This window comes from Rhinolophus sinicus, linkage group LG02, assembly GCF_036562045.2.
Source record: "Rhinolophus sinicus isolate RSC01 linkage group LG02, ASM3656204v1, whole genome shotgun sequence".
Classification (NCBI taxonomy): Eukaryota; Metazoa; Chordata; class Mammalia; order Chiroptera; family Rhinolophidae; genus Rhinolophus; species Rhinolophus sinicus.
Window position 1 is genome coordinate 68,855,147 of NC_133752.1, and position 22,244 is coordinate 68,877,390.

Below are 22,244 nucleotides of genomic sequence, written 5' to 3' on the forward strand. Positions count from 1 at the left end.
AGCCTGGGTCTGTGTTTAAGCCTGTATTTCCTTCGCTTTCAAACACCGAGCCTTGAGGCCTGGCCATACACCACACATCTGCTTTCAGGGGGTTTGAGATTGCACAGCCCAGGTTTCATTGCCTGACTAACTCAGCTACCCTCACCCACATACATAGACAACCTCAAACAGGTAGAGAATCTCTCATTCTTACCTGGGATTAGCCCTTTTCAGGAAATGGCAGTTCTGTTTGGGAATTAGAGATAGAGAAGGAAGAGGTGATTTTGTACAATGGGGCACTTTGGAGAGAACAGACTCACATAAGGAGGGTGGGAATGAGTGAGAGGAAGGGGTGAGTAGGCAGCCAATGAGCATCACACAAAGGCAAGATATATTGCAAACTAGGGCAAAAGGTAGAGGCCCAGACAGGAGATGAAAGGTACAAAAAAGAAGATGGGAGGACACCAGTTACTCGACATTCTCTCAGGTGGCAATGGCAAACACTAAATGCCATGACTATATGTACTGACCGTAATACTTATGCCTTATGCTGCCAACACCTAGAAGTACATGAGTGAGATGGAGAAAATAATACATTTTATGGTTGTTATGAAGATTAAATAAGAGATGTATAACTCATTTTACAAATTAAAAAGCACTATTCAAATAAGATTTTATTATTAACCAATTTATATATTAATGTGAAATTTTATGTTTACATATTTTTCTGTTTATAGATATTACATATTAATAGAATGTATGGCTGCCGTCTTTATATGATTCTCCCCTGCTACAGTCATCCACACACCCAAGTCTCACAATTCCATTAAGGCAGCGGGTAGTCTCAGTTTCCACCTAAAGAAACTAGAAAAAGTAGAGCAAATGAAACCCAAAGTAATCAGAAGAAAGGAAATAATAAAGATCAGAGCAGAAATCAAAGAAAAGCAGAAAAGCATAGAGAAAATTAATGAAACCCAAAATTGATAAACCTCTAGCCAGAATGATTAGCCAAAAAGAGAGAAGGCACAATTTACCGATATCAGGAAGGAGGGGGGAATCATCACTAGAGATTGGACAGATATTAAGAGGAAAATAAGAGAATGTGTGGGCAATGTGTGGACAATTTTATGCCAACAAGTTTTAAAACTTAGATGAAATGGATAAATTCTTTGAAAGACACTCACTACCTCTACTCATTCAGAAAGAAATAATCTGAATAGCCCCTGTCAAGAGTTTAGCTAAGCTATTCCATAGTACTGCCACTTTGGCATCCATGTTGTTTGGCCAAGTGGCCTGCAGTGACAAATTGACTCTAGTCCCTCATACAAGCACATGCCCTAAATAGCAGCTCACCAAGTCACAAGTAAATACAAGTTCCTGATATGACTACCCAACAGCCCTTGGACTAGCAATCTCCCTTGACTCCCAATGCTTTCCCCTTATGTAGCCCTTAAATAAGACCCCTGAAGAGCTCATCTAAAATCCACTCTTTTGGTTTGAATTGACCAACCTGGCCTTAGCCCAGAAACTCCAAAGCACTCTACCCACAGACCTTAATAAAAGCCTGCGTCCCAGGTTCTGCCTCTCTCTGTCTGGAACTCTGCTTTAACCTGCCCTTGAGGCATGCTAGGTACTTCCTCTAGGACCTGTGAATAATAAACTTGTCTATTTCATTTCCCTTTATGGTCTATCATTGAACTGCACTTCACCATCGGGCACCCTGTGCTCCACTTCACAAGGGTTAATTTGACAAATTCATAACAGCTTTATATCTGTTAAATAAATTGAATTTATAGTTGAAATCCTTCCCACCAAAAAACTCCAGGCCTAGATGACTTCATTGGTAGAATTCTATCAAATATATAAAGAAGAAATACATGCCAATTCTATACATTTTCCAGTTCCTTCCATAAGGACAGCACTACCACAAAGACATTGCAAGAAAACTACAGGCCAATATCTGTTTACATATGTCTATGGTGGCTTTCCAATCTAATGGCAGAGTTGGGTAGTTGCAACAGAGATTTTTGTGGACAACTTTGTATCGGCCCCTTCCAGAAAAAGTGTTGGCTTTTGACTAAAGTTGTATATTGAAAGAGATAGAGAAATAGCAACCTCAATTATCCTGGAAACCAAACTTCAGATAAATAATAGTATTTTTATCTTTTTCTTTACTTTGATCTCCCTCTCTGCCTGTACCTGTCCCCTGTCCACCCCACCCCCAAAGTCTTTCCTCAAAGAGCCAACCAGCAGAAAGCCTAGTCAAAAAACATGTGCTAAAAACAAATTGGCAATGGGCATCAAATGCTTTTAGATGCCCTAATTAACTCATGGCAACCAAGCTCAGGGGTGGTATGCAAAATTCATAAAGTTTCATGAACAAATAAGTTGATCCACAACAGTGCTATATATGGTACATATGCTTGCATAATACTCTTACTTTATTAAAAAAAATAGTAGGAATACTGGTAAGTCAAAAAAACATTATAAAATATAAAACAAGTCTGCAATAGCTAAATATATCCAGATCTTGCTCTGGAAAAGTTTCATGATAGCATCAGATGGGAAACAGATACAGAATCCCTAATCCTCAATAAATTTTGATTATAGGGCTATTTATGGCTTTTAGATAAAAGGGCTGGGTTCTGTGTTCATTTTCCCTAGAGACTCCCGAAAAAGTAACCTAATAACATACAACATTAACCTGTTAGGTACATGTTGGTAGACTTCCTTGGGCTTGGCAAGGTTCTCTAATCTTTTGTTCAGCTGAGCCTTCAAAACACTCCGGGTAATAGGGCGAATAGGATCTTGATTTCCCCAACACAGTCTTCTGTTTAAAAGCAGAAAAAATAAAATGGTAAGAAATTCACTGTTAATGGACATCTTAGAAATGGCTCTTGATGGCTCCTCTACTGATTTTAATTCAGTTTAAGAACTATCTCTATTACAGAATTTTAGAATTTTCAGGCATCAGAAGCAGATAAACTACTCACACAAGTTAGAATAAAATTTACTGTCTTAAAATGTGGTTACCAAAACTGAACCTACTAGAGATAGTTCTGTTTCTGCCAATTATGTAATTGACACTATAATTTATAGTCAGGTCAACGTAAAATGGGCATGTCACCTCTCTACACTGTGCTCTCACTTTGGGTGATGCACTGTACCAGGTGGTCAAAGAATAAAAGAGTAACAGTAGTGACTATCATTTGTGGAAGACGTACTGTGGGCCAGGCTCTGGGCTAAGTGCTTTAGAGACATCAGATCATTTAGTCTCCGCAGCCCTGTAAAGTAGGGATGATTACTGTGCAGGGGCTGAAGAGAAAAGGAGGAAACAGTTCAGGATTAACCTTCAAAGGCTTCATGGAAGACAGTAGAAGGCACAGAATGCCAGAAATGAGGCCCATTCCACGTTGGGGTAACCATGAGAAATGAGAATAACCAAACATTGTGCCAGGCATGTTTGGGCAGAAGCAGAAAGTCGTGTTGGGAGTAATTAAGTAACATTGCTGGAATGGGTGGGGAAGACAGAAGAAGGCCTGGAAGGCCTGGCGGAAGAGTCAGAAAAAGGTACCTCAGTAACCTGACCTTGCACATGGCTGTGTCTGCCAGCTAATTGAGCTTATCCCTTTAAAATGCCCCAGGTGTTGTTGTTTTTTTAATTCTGTCTATATTTTTGTATATAATCTTTTTGTTTCTACTTCGTAAGCATCAGCAAGTCACTATTAGAAATGTTTATTAATCAAGTGTCCTCACCCCCTACATTCTGCTGATTCCTTTTCCTATGACTCAAATCTGCTGATTTCTCATCATCCCCGTTGCTATCTCCCTTGTCCAGATCCCATCATCCACACGCTTTTCTCTGCACCACGGCCGGAGTGATCTTGCTAAACTCCAGTCTGATCAAATCATTCCCTTGTTTAAGACACTTCAAAGGTTTCCATTCCCAACTCCTCACTGTGGCTTACAGGGCCCTCCACAATTTTGACAAAGACCACCTGCCTCTCCAGCCTATGTATTCGTCTAGGTGAGAGATTGTGTCTTAATCTTTTGGAGATCTCCCCTTGCACAGTTTAGTGCTGTACACAACAGGTGTTCAATCGTGGTTTGATGAATGAACAGACGGTGAAAACTGAGAACTCACCTGATGGTGATGTAAAGCAGAGATTAGAGAGGAGGGAATGACTGAGGGGAGAATAAGAAGCTAAAGCAGAAGTTTGTGTCCTCACGTGGTGGAAGGGGTGAGGGAGCCTCTGGGGTCTTTTATAAGGGGCACTAATCCTATTCCTGAGGGCTCCACCTTCATGATCTCATCGTCTCCCAAATGTCCCACCTCCATTACCATCACATTGGGCATTAGATTTCAAAACGTGCATTTTGAGGGGACATAAACATTCAGTCGTTATCATCTGATAAAGGACTGGTATCTAAAATATACAAAGAACTCTTAACATTCAACAAAAAAATAAACAACCCAATTAAAAAGTGAGCAAAAGGTCAGAACAGACACTTTACAAAAGAAGATATAAAGATGGCAAATAAGCATATGAAATATGCTAACATCATGTCATTAGGAAGCTGCAAATTAAAACAATGAGATACCGTACATACATATTAGAAGGGCTAAAATACAAAAGGCTGACAACACCAAATGCTAGTGAAGATATGGAGCAACAGGAACTCTCATTAATTGCTGGTGGAAATGGTACAGAGACATTGGAAGACAGCAGTTTGTTACAAAGCTAAATACATTCTTATTAGATGATCCAGCAATTGTACTCCTAGGTATTTACCAAGTGAGTAGAAAACTTATATCTACACAAAGTCCTGCCACAAATGTTTATAGCAGCTTTATTTATAATTGCCAAAAATTAGAAGCAACCAACATGTTCTTCGATAGATGAATGTATCTGTGGTAGATCCAGATAATGGAATATTATTCAGCAATAAAAAGAAATGAACTCTCAAGATAAAAAGGCATGGAGGAAACTTTAATGCCTATTCTAAATGAAAGAAGCCAGTCAGAAAAGATTACACACTGTATGATTCCTACTATATGACATTCTGGAAAAGGCAAAATGATACATACAGTAAAAAAGATCAGTAGTTGGCAGGGGTTTGGAGAGGTGGAGAAGGAAAGAAATGAACAGGTGGAGCACAGGTAATTTTTAAGGCAGGGAAACATTCTGTTTAATACTGTAACGGTGGATACTTGACATTATGCATTTGTCAAAACCCGTAGAAGAGTGCAACATAAAAAGTGAACCCTAATGTAAATTATAGACTTTAGTTAATAATAATAGTATCAATATTTGTTCATCAACTGTAACAGTTGTGCCACACGAATGCAAGATGTTAATGATATTGGAAACTAGAGGAGTGGATGTTCATACAGAAACTCTCGTGTTTTTGCTCATTTTTCTATAAACCTAAAACTGTATTAAAAATAGAGTTATTAATTTTGTTTTTAAAAAGCAATAGTAGAGTAGAAGAAAACAACGACAGAAAAATTCAGGCTTTGCTTAAGAGCTCAAGAAGAAGAAGAGGAGTTCTGTGGCCAACGGTGGAAGGACAATGGGTCGAGCAGGCTGGGGATCCAGAGGACAGGTGTGCCCCAGGTGGGCTTAGGGACAGCACTAACAGCGGTTAGAAGCAGCCACCTGAAGGATGGACACACAAGTTGCAAAGGAGTATAGAATAACACCGTAGGACGGTGGTTCTCAGACCTGTCTGCCTATGAGAATCATCTCAGGGGCTTTTAATAGTCCTGACATCTAGGCTGCACCCTGACCAAGTAAGTCAGGATTTCTGGGGATGAGACCCAAGCATCCATTTTAAAGGTCTCCGGATGGTTCCAACTTGCAGACAAATTTGAGAACCACTGACCTAGGGTATTGCTTTCATGTGTTGGCTCAACTGAGGTGACAATATTGGTTCAGTGGATGCAGTTGAGCAAAGAGGTAGATGCACATGGAATGCAGGGTTATTGGTCACCTGAGAATACTTACCTGTTTAATGTAAGGAACACGTCATCACAAACAAATACACGTATATGATATCGCCTTACCTATCTGGGTTTCCCCATTGTTTTTTAGGCCTAGAAAGATCTTGCAGTCTCTTCCTAGAAAAAAAACTAACAAATACCAGCTGATTAATTCAAAGAGCATGCTTAACAAATATGATTGCATTAAATGACTCCTGCTCAAAGAAATCCCATCTGAAGGGAGAAAATCAAACAAACCAGTGCCCTATTTGATGTGGTTTGAAGAGTCCTGAAAAGCTCAAAGTATTAAAAAATATTGTGGACCCCAAATTCTCACTTCTAGAATCATTAGTATATAGTACATAATGAAACAAAGACAATAAATATGCAATAAAACTAAGAGCATATTGTCTCCAGAAGATCACAGGTAAAATGCACACTTGTTAGTGGGAAAACCCCTTAATTTGCATATTAAGGTAAGTTGTAAATGGCTTGATGACACTGGATTCTGAAGAGATTATACAGATGAAATTCAGGCAGAATGTGTGGCTTTGGGAAAACTATGAAATAGGCAAAATATACTTCTGGTCCTTCTCACCCCCCGTTTCTTCCCTACTCTGCTCCCTTGGACCTTTCCTGATTGTTCTGAATCCACCTATAGAAAAGACTGTTCATGTTCCCCAAACATCCATGAGTTTCTCTACATTTCCCAGGCTCACTTGCAGTTGTCTGGAGCCATGTGCCTAGTTATGTCTAACTGCAGCAGAAGTGTCGGGTATCACCTCCAGGGCAATGCACTTAGGAGCTGGTGTGTCACCTCTATTTCTCTCTTTCCCTGTTGCAGTGACCCTGGAAGCCACATATTCTAGATGGCATAGCTACAAGATAGAGGGGTGCCAGCCAACTCACACTGGACTGTGACATGAGGGAGAAATAGACTTTTATACCATTAAGTCTTTGAGAGTTGTGTAGTTTGTTACTGTACCGTTGCCTATCCTATGCAGACTAATACACCACCTATATTACTGTAGTTCATATTATAATTATTTATGTACTTGCTTAAAGTTTAAGGGACCCAATAAATAGCAACCCTTTTTTGCCCACCACAATTAAGAACTAATTGAAAAATAGGCACAGGAGTTAGACGAATAGAATAAAAATACTTTCTCTATTATTGATAAAACTATATTGAAGAGAACAGTGTGGATCCCTGACATGCCTGAATTGAACTTTCCCCCCAGCTGCAAGCCTCCCCCTGTAGAGGCTGTTTGCTATGTGACAGAAAGCAGATCACAAAGATCAATCACTGTAGACAGACAGGTCCCAAAGAGAGAGGGATCAGAAGGGGTCAGTTCTTTCTCCCAATTCCATCAAACAGATGTCGCTTCCAACCCCTGGGGAGTCTAATTAAGGAATAAGGCAAGAGGCCAGGAGAATTACTCCAAGAAAGTGCTTCTATGAACAAAAAGGGAGGTGACCAGGAAAAGTATTCTGTCTCATACTTACCTGAACTCTTTTTCTTTTTTTAAGTTTCCTTTTATTAGTTTCAGGTGTACAAAACAACTGATTAGACATTTACACCCCTCACAGAGTGATAACCCCCCTCCCAGTCTACTACCCCTTTGACATTGTATATAACTGTTACTATACCATTGACTATATTCCCTATGCTGTACTTTACACCCCGTGACCATACACATACATTTAATTATAGCTGACATTCAGTATTATTCTACATCAGCTTCAGGTGTACAGTGCAGTGGTCAGGCTTCTGCATAATCTATGAGGTGATCTCCCCGACAAGTCCAGTGCCCATCTGGCATCCTACATAGTCATTACAACATGATTGATTATATTCCCCACACTCTATTTCACATCCCCATGATTATTTTGTGACTGCCAATTTGTACTTTCTAATCCCTTCACCTTTTCCTCCATCCCCCAACCCCTTCCCATTTAGCAATCATCAGTTTGTTCTCTGTATCGCTGAGTCTGTTTCTGTTTTGTTTGCCATTTATTCTGGTCTTTAGATTCCACATATAAGTGAGATCATACAGTATTTGTCTTTCTCCATCTGACTTATTTCACTTAGTGTAATATTCTCTAGGTCCATCCACATTGTTGCAAATGATAAGATTTCATTCTTTTTTTATGGCAGAGTAATACTCCATTGTATAAATGTACCACAATTTCTTTACCCAATTGTCTATTGATGGGCATTTCATTTGTTTCCATATTTTGGTGAATAGTGCTGCAATAAACATAGGGATGCATATATTTTTTCGAATTAGTGTTTTCAATTTCTTTGGATAAACACCCAGGAGTGGAATTGCTGAGTCATAAGGTATTTCTATTTTTAATTTTTTGAGGAACCTCCATACTGTTTTTCATAGTGGCCGCACCAATTTGCAATCCCACCAACAGTGCATGAGGGTTCCCTTTTCTCCACATCTTCGCCAACACTTCGTTGTTGATTTATTGATGATGGTCATTCTGACAGGTGTGAGGTGGTATGTCATTGTGGTTTTTATTTGCATTTCTCTGATGATCAGTGACGTGGAGCATCTTTTCATATGTATATTGGCCACCTGTATCTCCTCTTTGGAGAGATGTCCCTTCATGTACTCTGTCCATTTTTTAATTGGGTTGTTTTGTTTTGTTTTGTTTTGTTTTTTGGTGTTGAGTTGCATGAGATTTTTATAAATTTTGGATAGTAACCACCTTTTATCAGCTGTATCATTGGCAAACATCTTCTCCCATTTAGTAGGATAGCATTTTGTTTTGTTGATGGTTTCCTTTGCTGTGAAAAAACTTTGTAGTTTGATGTAGTCCCATTTGTTTATGATCTCTGTTGCTTCCCTTGCCTGAGGGGATATATCAGTAAAAATATTACTAAGGGTAAGGTCTGTAAGTTTACTTCCTGTATTTTCTTCTAGGAGTTTTATGGCTTCATAAAATTTAAGTTTCTTACATTTAAGTCTTTAATCCATTTTGACTTTATTCTTGTATATGGTGTAAGGAGGTGGTCCAGTTTCATTTTTTTGCATGTGTCTGTCCAATTTTCCCAGTACCATTTATTAAATAGCCTGTCTTTACCCCAATGTAAATTCTTTCTTCCTTTGTATCTGAGCTCTTTAATAGGGTCTACACTCTTTTTTATTTTTTACATTAGTTTCAGGTGTACAAAACAATGTAATAGTTAGACATTTACATGCCTCACAAAGTGATAACCCTCCTTCCCCCATCTACTACCCCTCTGACATCCTATGTAGCTGTTACAATTCCATTGACTCTATTCCCTATGCTGTACTCCACCTTGTGTGACCATAATATGTATGTATGTATGTATGTATGTATGTATGTGCATATATATATATATAATTATAGTTGACATTCAGTATTGTTCAGCTTCAGGTGTACACTGCAGTGATCAGGAATCTACACCATCCATGAAGTGGTCTCCCTAATAAGACAAGTGCCCATCAGATACCCTACAAAATCTTTACAACATTGTTGATTATATTCCCCAAATTGTCTTTCATGTCCCTGTGACAATATTGTGGTTACCGATTTGGGGTCTACACTTTTTATGTTAGACTAAGCCCTGGCCCTGGTGTCAGGTAAGATTCAGACCTGACACAGCACATGTAAACTCTTATGTGAAGACATGGCCTTCCTAATTAAATAGTTATTGATGCATCATGAAGCTCACTTCAGAAAGTGGGAAGAGAAAAGGGGTGAATAACAGGAACCCCCAGGATTGCACAGTCTCAAAACTGAGTCATCCACCCTGAAGATCAAGCTCAAATTCTTCCATCAGATGATCTATTTCCATGTTAGTTTCTGTTTATTTCATTCGCATTGCCCCTCAGCCTTCAGGAATGACTTCGTTGCCCCTTAACACCTTGCCTTAGCTGTCCTAGGGGAGTAATGCAAGTAAGGATTCTGTGCACACAACCAGGCCACAGTGTTTAAGGGGGGAGCAGCTCCCCTGGGGTCACTGTGGTGGGGGTAACAATCAATCTAGGGAACATGGAACACTTGATCCAACAATGATTCTCATCTAAGAGATTATTACTCCAGTACTAACATTGGAGATTCTAGGGTGTTTTTTTTATTTTCTGTTTTAAAACATTTATTTGTACTAATGTTTAGATACAGGAATGAGAGAGGGGGAGAGAGAGAGAGAGAGAAAGGGAGAAAGAATGGATTTATTATTTTAAAATGAACTGCTATTTTTTTATCCCTGATAAAGTTATTTAATTATCTGAGCTTTAGGTCATTTGTTCAGTAAATATTTATTGAGCACTTACTATGTACCAAGTAGTGTTCTAAGGCTGAGAGTACACTGGTGAATAACTAGACAAAAATCCTTGCCCTCATGTCAGGACAGAAAGACAATAAATGGAATCATATGGTGTTTGTCTATCTCTGCTGAGTTATTTCACACAACATAATACCCTCTAGGTCCATCTATGTTGTTGCAGATGGCAAGATTTCATTTTTAAAAAAATTTCTTATGGCTGAGTAATGTTCCATTGTACATAGTACCACTTCTTTATCCATTTATCTACTGATGGACACTTAGGTTGCTTCCATATCTTGGCTATTGTAAATAATGCTGCAATGAACATATAGATGCCTATGTCTTTTTGAATACCATGTGATTTCACTTATATGTGGAATCTAAAAGACATGAATAAAAAAATAAGCAAATTCATAGATACAGAGACGATGGTTGCCATATGAGAGTTTGGGAGGATGGGTGAAAGGGGAAGGGATTAAGAAGCACAAATTGGTAGTTACAAAATCATCATAGGGATGTAAAGTAAAGCATAGAGGACATAGTCAATAATATTGTAATAACCATGTATAGTGACAGCTGGGCACTAGATTTATTGGGGTGATCACTTCGTAAGTTATATAACTGTCCAAATCACTGTTGTACACACGAAACTAATATAATGTATGTCAACTATAATTGAAAAATAAAAAATATTTTAAAAAGGAAGACAATAAATGAAATGAAATAAATACAGAGTATATTAGATGGTAATAAGAGCTATAAAGAAAAATACAGCAAGTAAAGGGTACAAGGAATATGTGTTAGGGAAAGGGTGGCAATTTTAAACAAAGTGGTCAAAAAAAGCATTAGTGGTCAATTTATATTTGAACAATGAGTACATATACAAAATTTCCAGGGACATATCACCCCATTCCAACAGAAATAGCAAGTGTAAAGAAGTATACCTATATGTTTGAAAAATTAACAGGAGGCCAGTGTGCATATCTTCATCTATAAATGAAAATAACTGCATCCACTTCAAAGGGTTGTGTGCCTAGCACATTCTAACCTTGGAGTAGGTACTCAATAATGTTACCTCCTTTTTCCTTTCTCACGTGCAGCACCTAGTATAATAGCTTGTATGTAGTAAATGTTCAGTAAATACTAATTGAGTTGAACTGCTATTTGTTTAAAATATAAACTTAGTTTAAGTGTCATATAAGGGAAAATCATGGAACTATTAGTAAACCAGATAAAGCGATACATTTAATATTGTTTAAGTTGTTTTACTGCTCAAGGAAGTTGCTAGATAAAATACAGGTTTGAAGACAGGAAGAATGGTACTTCACCTCCATACCCTTTCCCCCTTACATCATCTGGACTCTTCTAACTGCCCCCTTTCCAGTTGCAACTAATCTATCTGCATTTTTGTCCCTGAGGACTCTGCTGCTTAATTGAAGAGTTCCCAGCCTAAAGTTTCCAAATTCTTAAGGGATCTATGAAGATAATAATAGGAGGCCACAACCTTTAGACTATTTCAAAAAGTCAAATGAAATCCTAGACCACCCACAGTCAAGCTGTAAGGCTACCCAAGATACCAAATTTGTTTCTGAAGTATATCATCGCCATGTTACTTCATGCTGACAGGAGACAGAGTAATAGCTGTATGTGTCCTTGATTATAAAACAAATGAACAAATGTCATTGTTTTGTGAACAACAACAACAAAATCTTTCAAAACCTGAGATTGTGGTAGTGGGTATAGATAACCAAAACATCCTTTGGTTGTGAAACATTTGGGATCTGCTATGTGACGGATAGGATGCAACCCCAAGCAATGACTGTTAATCTCTAGAAACAATAAAGATACTGTCCATTGCCAGAGAGAAAAAAAATCTGCATCCTGTTCAATAGAAGAATGGCTTTACCACGCAAGTACTGCATGAACCCTGCTGAGAGCCTGAGCCAACTTTCCAGGGAGGGTGGCTAGGTGGAGGAGAAAGAAAGCCATAGTGTAGACAAAACATCTTATATATTAATCCTTTCTAGTAAGTTAGACTGTGGTTTCCATCATCACCTCCAAGCCAAGGATTCCCTCATGACCTTTTCTTCACTAGCTAAATAATGTTTTTTAATGTATGATTTTATATTAGACCATTGAAAGTTTCCTAGTTTATTCCTATAGGTACTTAAATTCGGTTGTTATTTCAATTGGAAATAATCTAATTAACATTTGCTAATTCTGTGTGGAGCTCTAACACCTTTCCTTTTCATTCACTTATTGTGCATTATGTCACCATAGCTACATCTCCAACCTACATCTCTTTATCTTACACAGGTTTCCCTTCTCTCTTGGGTGTTGCATTACCTCACAATGTCTAGTCATGATCCTGTGCAAATACAAAAGAATGTGGTTGAAGGATTTAACTCTTGAAGGTAGAATTTAAAAAATGAGGATTACATTGCTGTCCTATGTTTTCATTGATAATTAGTCTCCTATAGTTTGCCTATAGCTAAGAGAGTTTTTGAAATCTTTATCTTGGGTGCAGAGCAATAAATATACATTTGCAAGGCAACAATTATGGAAATGATTTCAGGTCTGAACTGATGGGGTAATTCAAATAACTCTTTCAGCCAAACATTCTTTTACATTTAACTATTTTGCTTATTCAAAAAATATTTTCTTTCTTAACAATCAGGCCCAGAACATTTGTTTGACAAGAATTTTTTAGAGTATGGGGACAGGGATAGATAATAGGGCACCATTTCCTCATAGAATCAAACCAAATTAACAACCAAACAAAAGCAAGAAGTAGTATAACAACTACAACAACAACAACAACAAAGACTCCTCGCAGTCTTTCTTTTTTTTTTAAGTATGAAGCTTACTAGGATTAAACTATTTCACTGTCTATTTAGCCACAGGAGAGTTTGCTCACTCAGCATACATTTATTTGAAGTAATGCCGTATTTTAAGTGGACACTCAGTAATACTCAGTAAAATGTTAATTCTACCAGGTCATCTACTCAGCTACCATACAGCCTTCAGACAGTGAATATTACTTTCTCTCAGTAAAATCAATTTCATTATATCTGCACTATCGACTTCTCAGGATTCTTGTGAGGAAAAAAAAAATTTAACTGCAAAGCATTACATAAAAATAAAGTAGCAATATATACTACCTGAAAGAAGAAAGGGAAAAAACAAACAAACTAGAAAGCACAATACACAGGAAATGCAAAATAAGTCTAAATAATAATAAATATAAACTTTAAATAATAACAATAAATATGAATGGTTTTAACCCACTTATTAAAAGAATGGATACTAATAAAACCTGGTATTATTTGTCATCTATATGAACAAATAATATGAGTCCTTGGTATTTCTCTTTAATGATTCTATTCTGTTACCTCTTCTAACTATATCTTAGCCAAACCAAGAGTAAATATCTATTTTCAGAAGGCATTATTTTGTATATTGTATGTACACACACACACACACACACACACACACACACACTTCTTTTATATAGAGAGGGAACTTTTTTGAAATTTCATTAGCTTGAATTAGAGGCAAGGGGGATTGGGATACATCGACCTGGAGATTCACAAAAATCTATGACAGGAGATTGTCAATGCAGAATCCCAAGGTTCAGTCCTAGTATGTAACACCTAGGCAAACAAGTAAAACACTGAGTGAATATAAGGAGAGTTCTCCTACATCTCAATCTTCCTCCCCTTCTCACTTCTTAATCACTTTCTCTCACTTCTTTCCTTTCCCCACAGGAGTTGTCATTAGAAAAGGGCCTTATGACAAAGGGAAAGCACCGGATTCTTCTCAAAACCCCCAAGATAGGCTGTCATTTCATATGCCCCAGATTGAGTCCGCCCCATCCAGAGAGGTTGGCCCACTAGTTAAAGTTTACCTATAACTACTTATAGTTATACGTAAAGTAGTACTATACCTATAGTCTTACCAATTCCTTACAAAGTCACAGGGACCAGGACCTGCAAAAAGAAAAGTAAAAGCAAAAATTAAATTCTGTAAGATTCAAAGATATGATAAAGGTAGCATCACAAATCAATGGAGAAAGGAGCTAGGAAAAATAACTATTTAGGGAAATGACCAAATTAAATCAAATATGTCACACCATGTACCAAAATAAACCACAGGTAAACTGAGGAGTTAAATATATTTTTAATTGAATTAGAGCAAAAATAAGAGAATATCTACTTAATCAATGAGTTAAAGGTGACAAAAGATATAGAGGAAAAATATAAATAGATTAAAGTATTTAAAACTTCAAACTTCTGTGTGTCAAAAGTTAAAACTTGAAGAGGAAATAAAAATTTGGAAAAATATTTGGCAACAAATATGATAAAGGTTTAATAGTCTTAATATTTGAAGAGTGTAAAAGTATAGATGAATAAGAAAAACACTAAGGTGGGTATCAAAAGTTAAATGGACAAAGTTCAAATACGAGTTCAAATACGAATACATATAAAAGGCTCATAAATATAAGAAAAAGTTCAAACTTGCTTATAATCAAAATGATGCAAATAAAAATGAGATATTTTGTAAACTATCAAATGAGCAACACATTTTTTGTAAAAAAAAATGATGCTGGAAGAATAAGATGAGATGAGTACTCTTATGTACTGTGGGTGAAAATTTAAATTAGTACACTTTATGAAAAATAGTTTGGCAATATAAGACAGCAATGCTTATATTCCTTAATAAAATTCTACTTCTAAAAATGTATCCTAAAGAAATAATTCCAGTGTTGGAAGATTTATGCACAAAAATGTTCATCTTTAACAGTGGAAAACTGGGTACATCTGAAAGGTCTCAAACAGAAGAAATGGTTAAGCAAATTAAAAATTATGTTTAGAAGGAGTTTTTTTTTTAATTTGGGAAAATGTAGGAGATCATACAGGCCAACTTATCCAAATGCCTATTATAACAGGCCTCATAATGACAGATTGTTCCTGACAATTTCTTCTCAGGAGTTTTTAATCACATCTGAGAGTTTTGAAATATTTTCTACCCTCTGGAGTGCTTTGGGTAAAGGAAAGATGGCTGTGCTCTGGCATCAGACAAACATGGCTCGAACCCCAGTTTCGTTACTTAGTTGTACAATCTTGGGCAAATTACTTAACTTTTCTGTGACTCAGTTTCCCCTTCTCAGGTAGGTAGGTGTTTGTAAAGATAGTGATATATCTGCAAAGCACCTTGCATATAGTAGATGCAAATAGTATATGAATGATTGCATTACAATTAGTAGTTACAACTTCAGTGTATCAATGGCTTCAATCGAGTGTAGGAAACAGCTATCAGGTTTTTCCTATGGGCAACAAGGATGGAATCAGACCACGTGGAACCAAATCCTGGCTGTAACCTCTGATCGTGGGCAAGTTTACTGAGTATTCTGTGCCTTAGTTTTCTCATGGTCTTACCTCAAAAGGTTGTTGTGTGAAAGTTAAATAAGACAATACATGGAAAGCACTCTGCATAGTGCCCCAAACATAGGACATACACAATACATGCTAGCTATTATTAATCCTAGAAATTCAAGAATTAAGATTCTGCTTAAATTTTTGTGAAGAAGAAAACATTTGTTTATGTAACTGTTAAGTTTAAGCAATTGTTAAGGAAGCATTTACTAAGGGTTCCAACTATGAAAGTTAGTGAAATGAGAACTTAATTGTAAACACGTACTCATATGTATTTTCATTGGTTTATTTATGTATTTATACCCTCCCACCATTTCTAAAAAAATATTTGTTTGCTTACATAAACACATACACTACAATAGGGTATTATCTGTTCGAAGATGAAAAATTCAAAGACAGAAGTAGAAAAATAGTGGAGGGAGGAGGGAAAGAAAAATAAAGTGAAACAAAGAAAAATGTATAATAAAGCCCAGTACAGTTGTAGCTGAGCATTTTATTATTGAAAGCAAAAATCACCAACTTTCCCTAATATTGAAATCTGAAAGAAATTTCTTGTGAAGTCTCAGTGGTGTTATACAGGCATAAAATACATTATCAGACTTGATAATGGAAGGGTGAAGAGAATCCTATTTACTTACTTTTTTTCCTTTTTCAAACTTTACTCTTGATATATATCTCATAAAACCAAGTTAAATTTAAAAAATAGTAAGAAAGTTTCCAGTAAAGTACCACAAATGACTGAATATAAGACAAAATTTTCCCCAAAAATTATTCCTCAGAAAAAAGGAGGTTACCTTCTGTACAAGTTCTTACAAGAACTCATCTTATGAGGCATTTTCTCAATTACTTGATTTTCCCAACAAAGAACTAGTCAAGGAAAACATATTAGCTTGAAACAAATTTTTAAAATGCTAGAATAAAATAATTATAGAGCTCTCCCTACAAAAATTAGTATTTAAGTAGAGGGGAGAGGTGAAAAAAATTATAACAGGTTTAGTAATTATGGGGGATATGATCGTATAAGCCCAAATTTTGGATGTTGCTGTAAACAAGCTTTGAACATCATTTCAAAACGCAAAAAAGAAATACAAAACAAACAAAAAAATGACTGTATTGTGAAGATAAAAGTACACATACAGCGTGAAATTTTTTAAACAAGTACTTACTGTTATATTACATGAATGGGTTCTGATGGCTTGTAACATAATTTCCAGTGACAGCATCAAACATAGGTTCAAAAGAGGCCCTAGCTTACCCCTAATGAAATAATGGAATCTCTGCAATGAATGAGTCTGCCTGCTAAAATCACGTGACAAAAGTTGGATGGGGAACTTTATAATAGAGGGATCAAGCTGACCTAACCTGAACCCACTCATCAATCTTAGAACCACTGCAAATGGGAGAGCCAGACAACATGTGCCTCGAATCGTGATGTAAGAAGAAATGCACACACCACCTATGAAAAATTCTTGTACTAAACGATTTACTCTGAATCTAAGCAAGACTTCTTTTAATCTATATAGTTTGCAAGAAATAGAGGAGCTAGAAGAACAACTTAAAGACATCATGAAAAACAAATCAAATTCAGAATATGGGATATTTTACCCAATTTTTCTAACAAACAGATGGTGTTTTAAAATGGAAGAGAAGATAAAGGTGAGTGATGAAGAATAACAGAAGAGACATAACTCTGAAATGCAATGTGTGGCCCTTGTTTGATGCCTAATTCAAATAAACCAACTGTAAAAACCACATTTTGAGACAATTAGGGAAACTTAAGTATTTAGTAAAATAAATAACAGGAAGAAGCCCCTAAAGGATTTTGAGCAAAATGATGAATAGCATCTCCCTCTAAGAGATAATCCAAACACATGGCTCTATCATGCCCTTTACGTGTTTGTATTTTATTCTATAGTACATCACCACATTGCTCATTTTGCCTCGTCTCCAGCTAACAAATGGGATGACGGGGACCTGTGCTTCAAGGATGGAGAAGGCTGCCATCTGCTGGGAGACAGCATGATGGGAAAGCTGCTGGACCCCGATGGTGCTAAGGCTCTCCCACACTGGGAGTTCCGTTGCAAGTGGAAATTAAAGCATTTTACCTACAGCTTTTCAAACCTAGTTGTGTTTTGACATCAACTCCGTTGACTTTATTATGTCATCATTGCTTAGTCTTTGTTATACAAATAAAAATACTTTCTTTGTATTTAAAGAAAGAAATAAAGCATTTTGTAACATGATAGGAATATCAAAGTATAACTAACTCTTTTCCACCTGGCCCTCTGCCCTGCCTCCTAAGGAGCCTCCAGTCCTGGGTTGTACCGAATGGGGTACCGCTGACCTACCAGAAAAAGGCAGGGAGCACCTCTCAGAACAGATCTAGGGGGCACAGGAGGAGAGGGTAAAAGAGAAGCAAGCCGGGACTTGAAATAGGAAAGGTATTTGCGGGGAGTAACTGTCAGGGTGTCTGGGCCTGGGGAAGGAAAGTGCCCGAAGAACGTTGTTAGCAGGGTTTACTCTGTGTTAGACGGTATAATTTCCTTGAAGACACTTCAGTAAGACCTGCGTTCCTTTTCGAGGCTTTTTGAAGTAAAATGCATTGTTTTAGGTGCATCATTGTTTGGAAGGCTGGTTGTAAAGCAGCCCAGTTCTATATTGGGTATGACTATGTAAACAAAAATTAGGATGGTCTTCGATAGGACGTATTCCGCTGTGTGATCGGATACTATTATACTATTTATTCTCGCTCGCTCCTCTCCTAGACATAGCTACCTGGCACTGCGCTCTCCACAGCCTGAGTTCAGGGTCACACGGGCAAGAGATGGTAGAGTTTGGGGAAGGGTTTTGCATGTGGGTGAGAAGTCAGAGGCAGGAAAGGGCAAGCCCTTCCATCTGGTTAAACAACAAACTAAACCTCAAAAATACCACATCCTCAAGCTAACTATTAAGCTGTGCCTCCTGTTACACCCCTGAGTATGCACCTTTGTGCCTTTTTTTTTTTTCTAATTTCAAATCTATTTTTCATTTTTATTTTCATCCGATTTCATCTGTATGAAGATGGCACTGGTAACTGGGTAGCCACTAAGAAAGGTGGATTGATGACTCACACCATACAACAGGATAAATTCCAAATAGATCCAAGATTTAAATATTGAAAAAAATATCATGAAAGAACACACGTGGGTGAAATCCTTCATAACCTGGAAGTAGAAAAAGGCCTTTCTAATTCTGATTCAATAAGAAGCCATAAAAGAAATGATTGATACATTTTACTATAAAATGTTTTTATAGTAAAACAACAACAAAAAGATAAGCAAAAACAAAGAGACCACTAACCAACTGGAAAAATATGTCACCTGTGGATAAGAAAAAAACCTAGCAAGTCAAAAGGAAAACAGGCGAAGGGCATGAAAAAATGTATATCGAAAAAGATGCTTAATATCCCCTATATGATAAGATAAATGTAAATTAAAACTTAGGTGAAAAACTAGTAGTATGTCAGGTATTAGATTTTCAAAAAGCCAAAAGTTTGACCACACACTCCAATGGTGAGGCTACAAAGAATTAGAAACTTCAGTTGCTGGTGAGCATACAAAATTAACTCCCATGGAGGGCAGTTTTGCTAACTCTAAGTTATGAATGCATTTACCCTCTGGTAATCCCACTTCTGGAAATTTGTTCTACGGAGATACCAGCACGTGTACTAAGCGACATGATGTATAGGTTTACCTACTATGGCATTGCTTGTTATAGCAACATCCTGGAAACAAACAAGAGGTATTAAATCCGGAGTGGGACAATTATATAATGGAACATGAGGCAGCTGTTGTTTTTAAAATGAAGGGAACTCGGTATATGTTTATATAGAAAGATACACTGTCAAATGGAAAGAGTGAAGAACAGTATAGTGTCTGCTACTACACTTAGAGTAAGAAAGTGGGATCACACATAAGCTTGTACAATAGTTGCTTGTATTTATATAAAGATACATAGAAACTAATAAAAGCGGTTTCCCGTAAAAGGCAAGAGAGGGGACAGGGTGCGAAGTGAGACATTTCCTTGTAGTCTTTTAATATTGTTTTGATTTTTTTAATCATGTGAATATCTTACAAATTACAAAAAGTTTTTAACTTTTAAAAAATTTCACTCAATATGATTTCCCTCCCTACTCCCAAACTTGCCTGAGATCCTATTTCTTTTACACCACTTTCCTAATTCCTTATAAATCCAGATTAAGTACTCTGGACTCTATATAGTTGAGATTAAATATTTAGGCTCTATTTCAGCCTATTTTAGGTAAGTAGCTTTAACAAGTACTTTGGGTATATATATTTTTTTCTTAGCCTTTGTTCCCTTTAAAAAAAAAAAAAGGTTGGTATTCCCATTTAACTCAGAAAAATGAAGTAAATGTCCTGTCAGGTACCCCAGTCCACTTTCCTTCATATGCAGTGGATGTGTTATTGATATGGAAGTGTTCAGCCTCCCCAACCACACTGACAGCCCTTGCAGGATGAGATCTATGTCTTCCTCACCTACAGCTCAGGGTCTAAACCCTGAACATAGTAAGTGCTCAACAAAATCTAACAGTGACAGTGATGAAGAGGTGATGGATAATACATTGGTAAGGTGATAGAATGATGGGACGTATGCTATAATATAAATGTTTAAAACTTGCACCCAACCAAACTGCCATGTCTCAGTCATCTTTACACCCCCAGAGGACACAGAAGAGTGCCTTAGTAGATGCTCAGAAAATGTTTGTTGGGTGAAGGAATCTTTATTGAGTGAGCAGAGGCCTGGTGACATGATGACTAAATATTGTTTCATGTTCACACTGTTTTATGTAAATATTATATAAATGCAATTGATGTTTATTTGAGCTTTACTAAGGCAATTAACATAAAGGCTAGAGTGTTTGGAATTTTTAACAAGGAAAATCTAGGAAACAAAATTGGGACGATAGGAAGCTTTCAAGTGGTGTTTTCTAAAACAGAGTCTGAAAACTTTTGAGAGAGCGTCTCATCATCAAGCTGATTCAGGGGGACAGCATGACCGAGAAGACCCTCCAAATGGTAGGCTTTCCCACCTTTTAAAAATATGACCTCAGAAATTAACCATGAGCTGATCCTGGGAAAACAAAATGCATCTAGAAAGAGGAAACCACCCATGCAGATTCTGAAGCAGGGGAAGTATGGGACTGGCTTTTTAGAGGAACAGAAAAGAAGCCAGTTATGGGTGGGGCCACGTGAGCAGAAGGGCGAGTAGTGAAAAGTGAAGTCAGAGAGCTCTAGAGACCCCTGCAAAAAGGTTAGGTTTATCCTGACCGCAGTGGCTAGCCATAGGAAGGACTATCCAGTGGGGGAAAGATGTGATCTGATTCAGTTGTTAAAATAACCAGTCTGGCTGCAATAGCAAAGAGCTTGCCGGGGACGAGAGTAGAAGCAGGGACACCACTCAGGAAGCTCATGTAGAAATGCAGGTCGTAAGCGGTCGTAATGAGACACGACCCTAATTGGGGTGAGGTTGTTAACCAGGGAAATGAATACATTCGGGAAATGTTCTGGAAAGAAAAGCACAGAACTTGTATTGGATGCATTGGATTTGAGGGTGAAGAAAGAGGAATCAGGGAGAAATAGCAGAATTTTTTTTTAGCTTAAGTAACTGGATGCTATTTTCTGCAAGTATCCACTTGGAAGACTGAGGAAGCAATAAGAATGGAAGAAAAATCAAGACTTCTATCTCAAAATAGATTATATTTGAGAGGCCTGTGGTACCTCCAGATGGAGATGTCCCGTAGGCAGTTGAGAATGTGAGTGTAGGACTCAGAAGCAAGAGTAGAGCTAGAATATAGAAGTTTAGGAGGCAGCGGCACAGAGGTGCTATTTAAAGCCATGAGTATAGATATGACCACCTTCGGGGAGAAAAGTGTAAAAAGAAAAGAAAAAGGGTCAGGATTCAGCTCTTCAGAATTCAGGAGAACAGGGAGGACTCAGCAAGTGAGGTGAGGAAGCAGCAGCCAGTCAGGTAGGTGATAAACTGGGAGCATGTGGTGTCATAGCGGCTAAGAGAAAGTAGGTATGTGTTTCAAGAAGGTCCATTGTATCAAATGCTGCCAAGAGGTCACATAAGACAGTGATACTAACACTAATATAATAATGGCTAATATCTACTGAGCGCTTATCACATATCACTATCTGTTCTAAATGGTTTACAGATAGTAATGCATTTAATCTTTACAACCCTCAGGTAGAGAAGGAACCACTGGATTTGGTGACATAGAGGCTGAATGAAGAAATCTTTTACTCAATAATAATTGCTAAGTCCTGACTTGTTCCAGGCACTGCTTGCAGCATTGAGGATGAAATAGTGAAGAAAAAGGTCCTGCCCTCTGAGAGCTTAATGTAAACAGTAAACTCAAAAACAGATATGTAATACAGTCAATCAGATGAGCGCTTTAAAGAACATGAGCAGGCCAAAGAGTGTTCTTTTTGACAGAGTGACCTTGTACACCTTGAGGGAAGAGTATCTTGGCAGAGGG

General features: G+C 37.4%; 1 protein-coding gene across 1 annotated transcript in view; it reads right to left on the reverse strand.

The window, feature by feature from the left end:
• The window catches only part of SPMAP2L (sperm microtubule associated protein 2 like), a 43,032-nt gene that overhangs the window by 16,600 nt on the left and 4,188 nt on the right, over positions 1-22,244 (reverse strand). The window contains exons 2-4 of the mRNA XM_019740090.2: positions 14,227-14,257; positions 6,047-6,112; positions 2,684-2,809 (exon numbers count right to left, since the gene is read on the reverse strand). Coding sequence (XP_019595649.2) covers positions 2,684-2,809; positions 6,047-6,112; positions 14,227-14,257 — 223 coding nt within the window. The remainder of the gene's footprint in view (positions 1-2,683; positions 2,810-6,046; positions 6,113-14,226; positions 14,258-22,244) is intronic.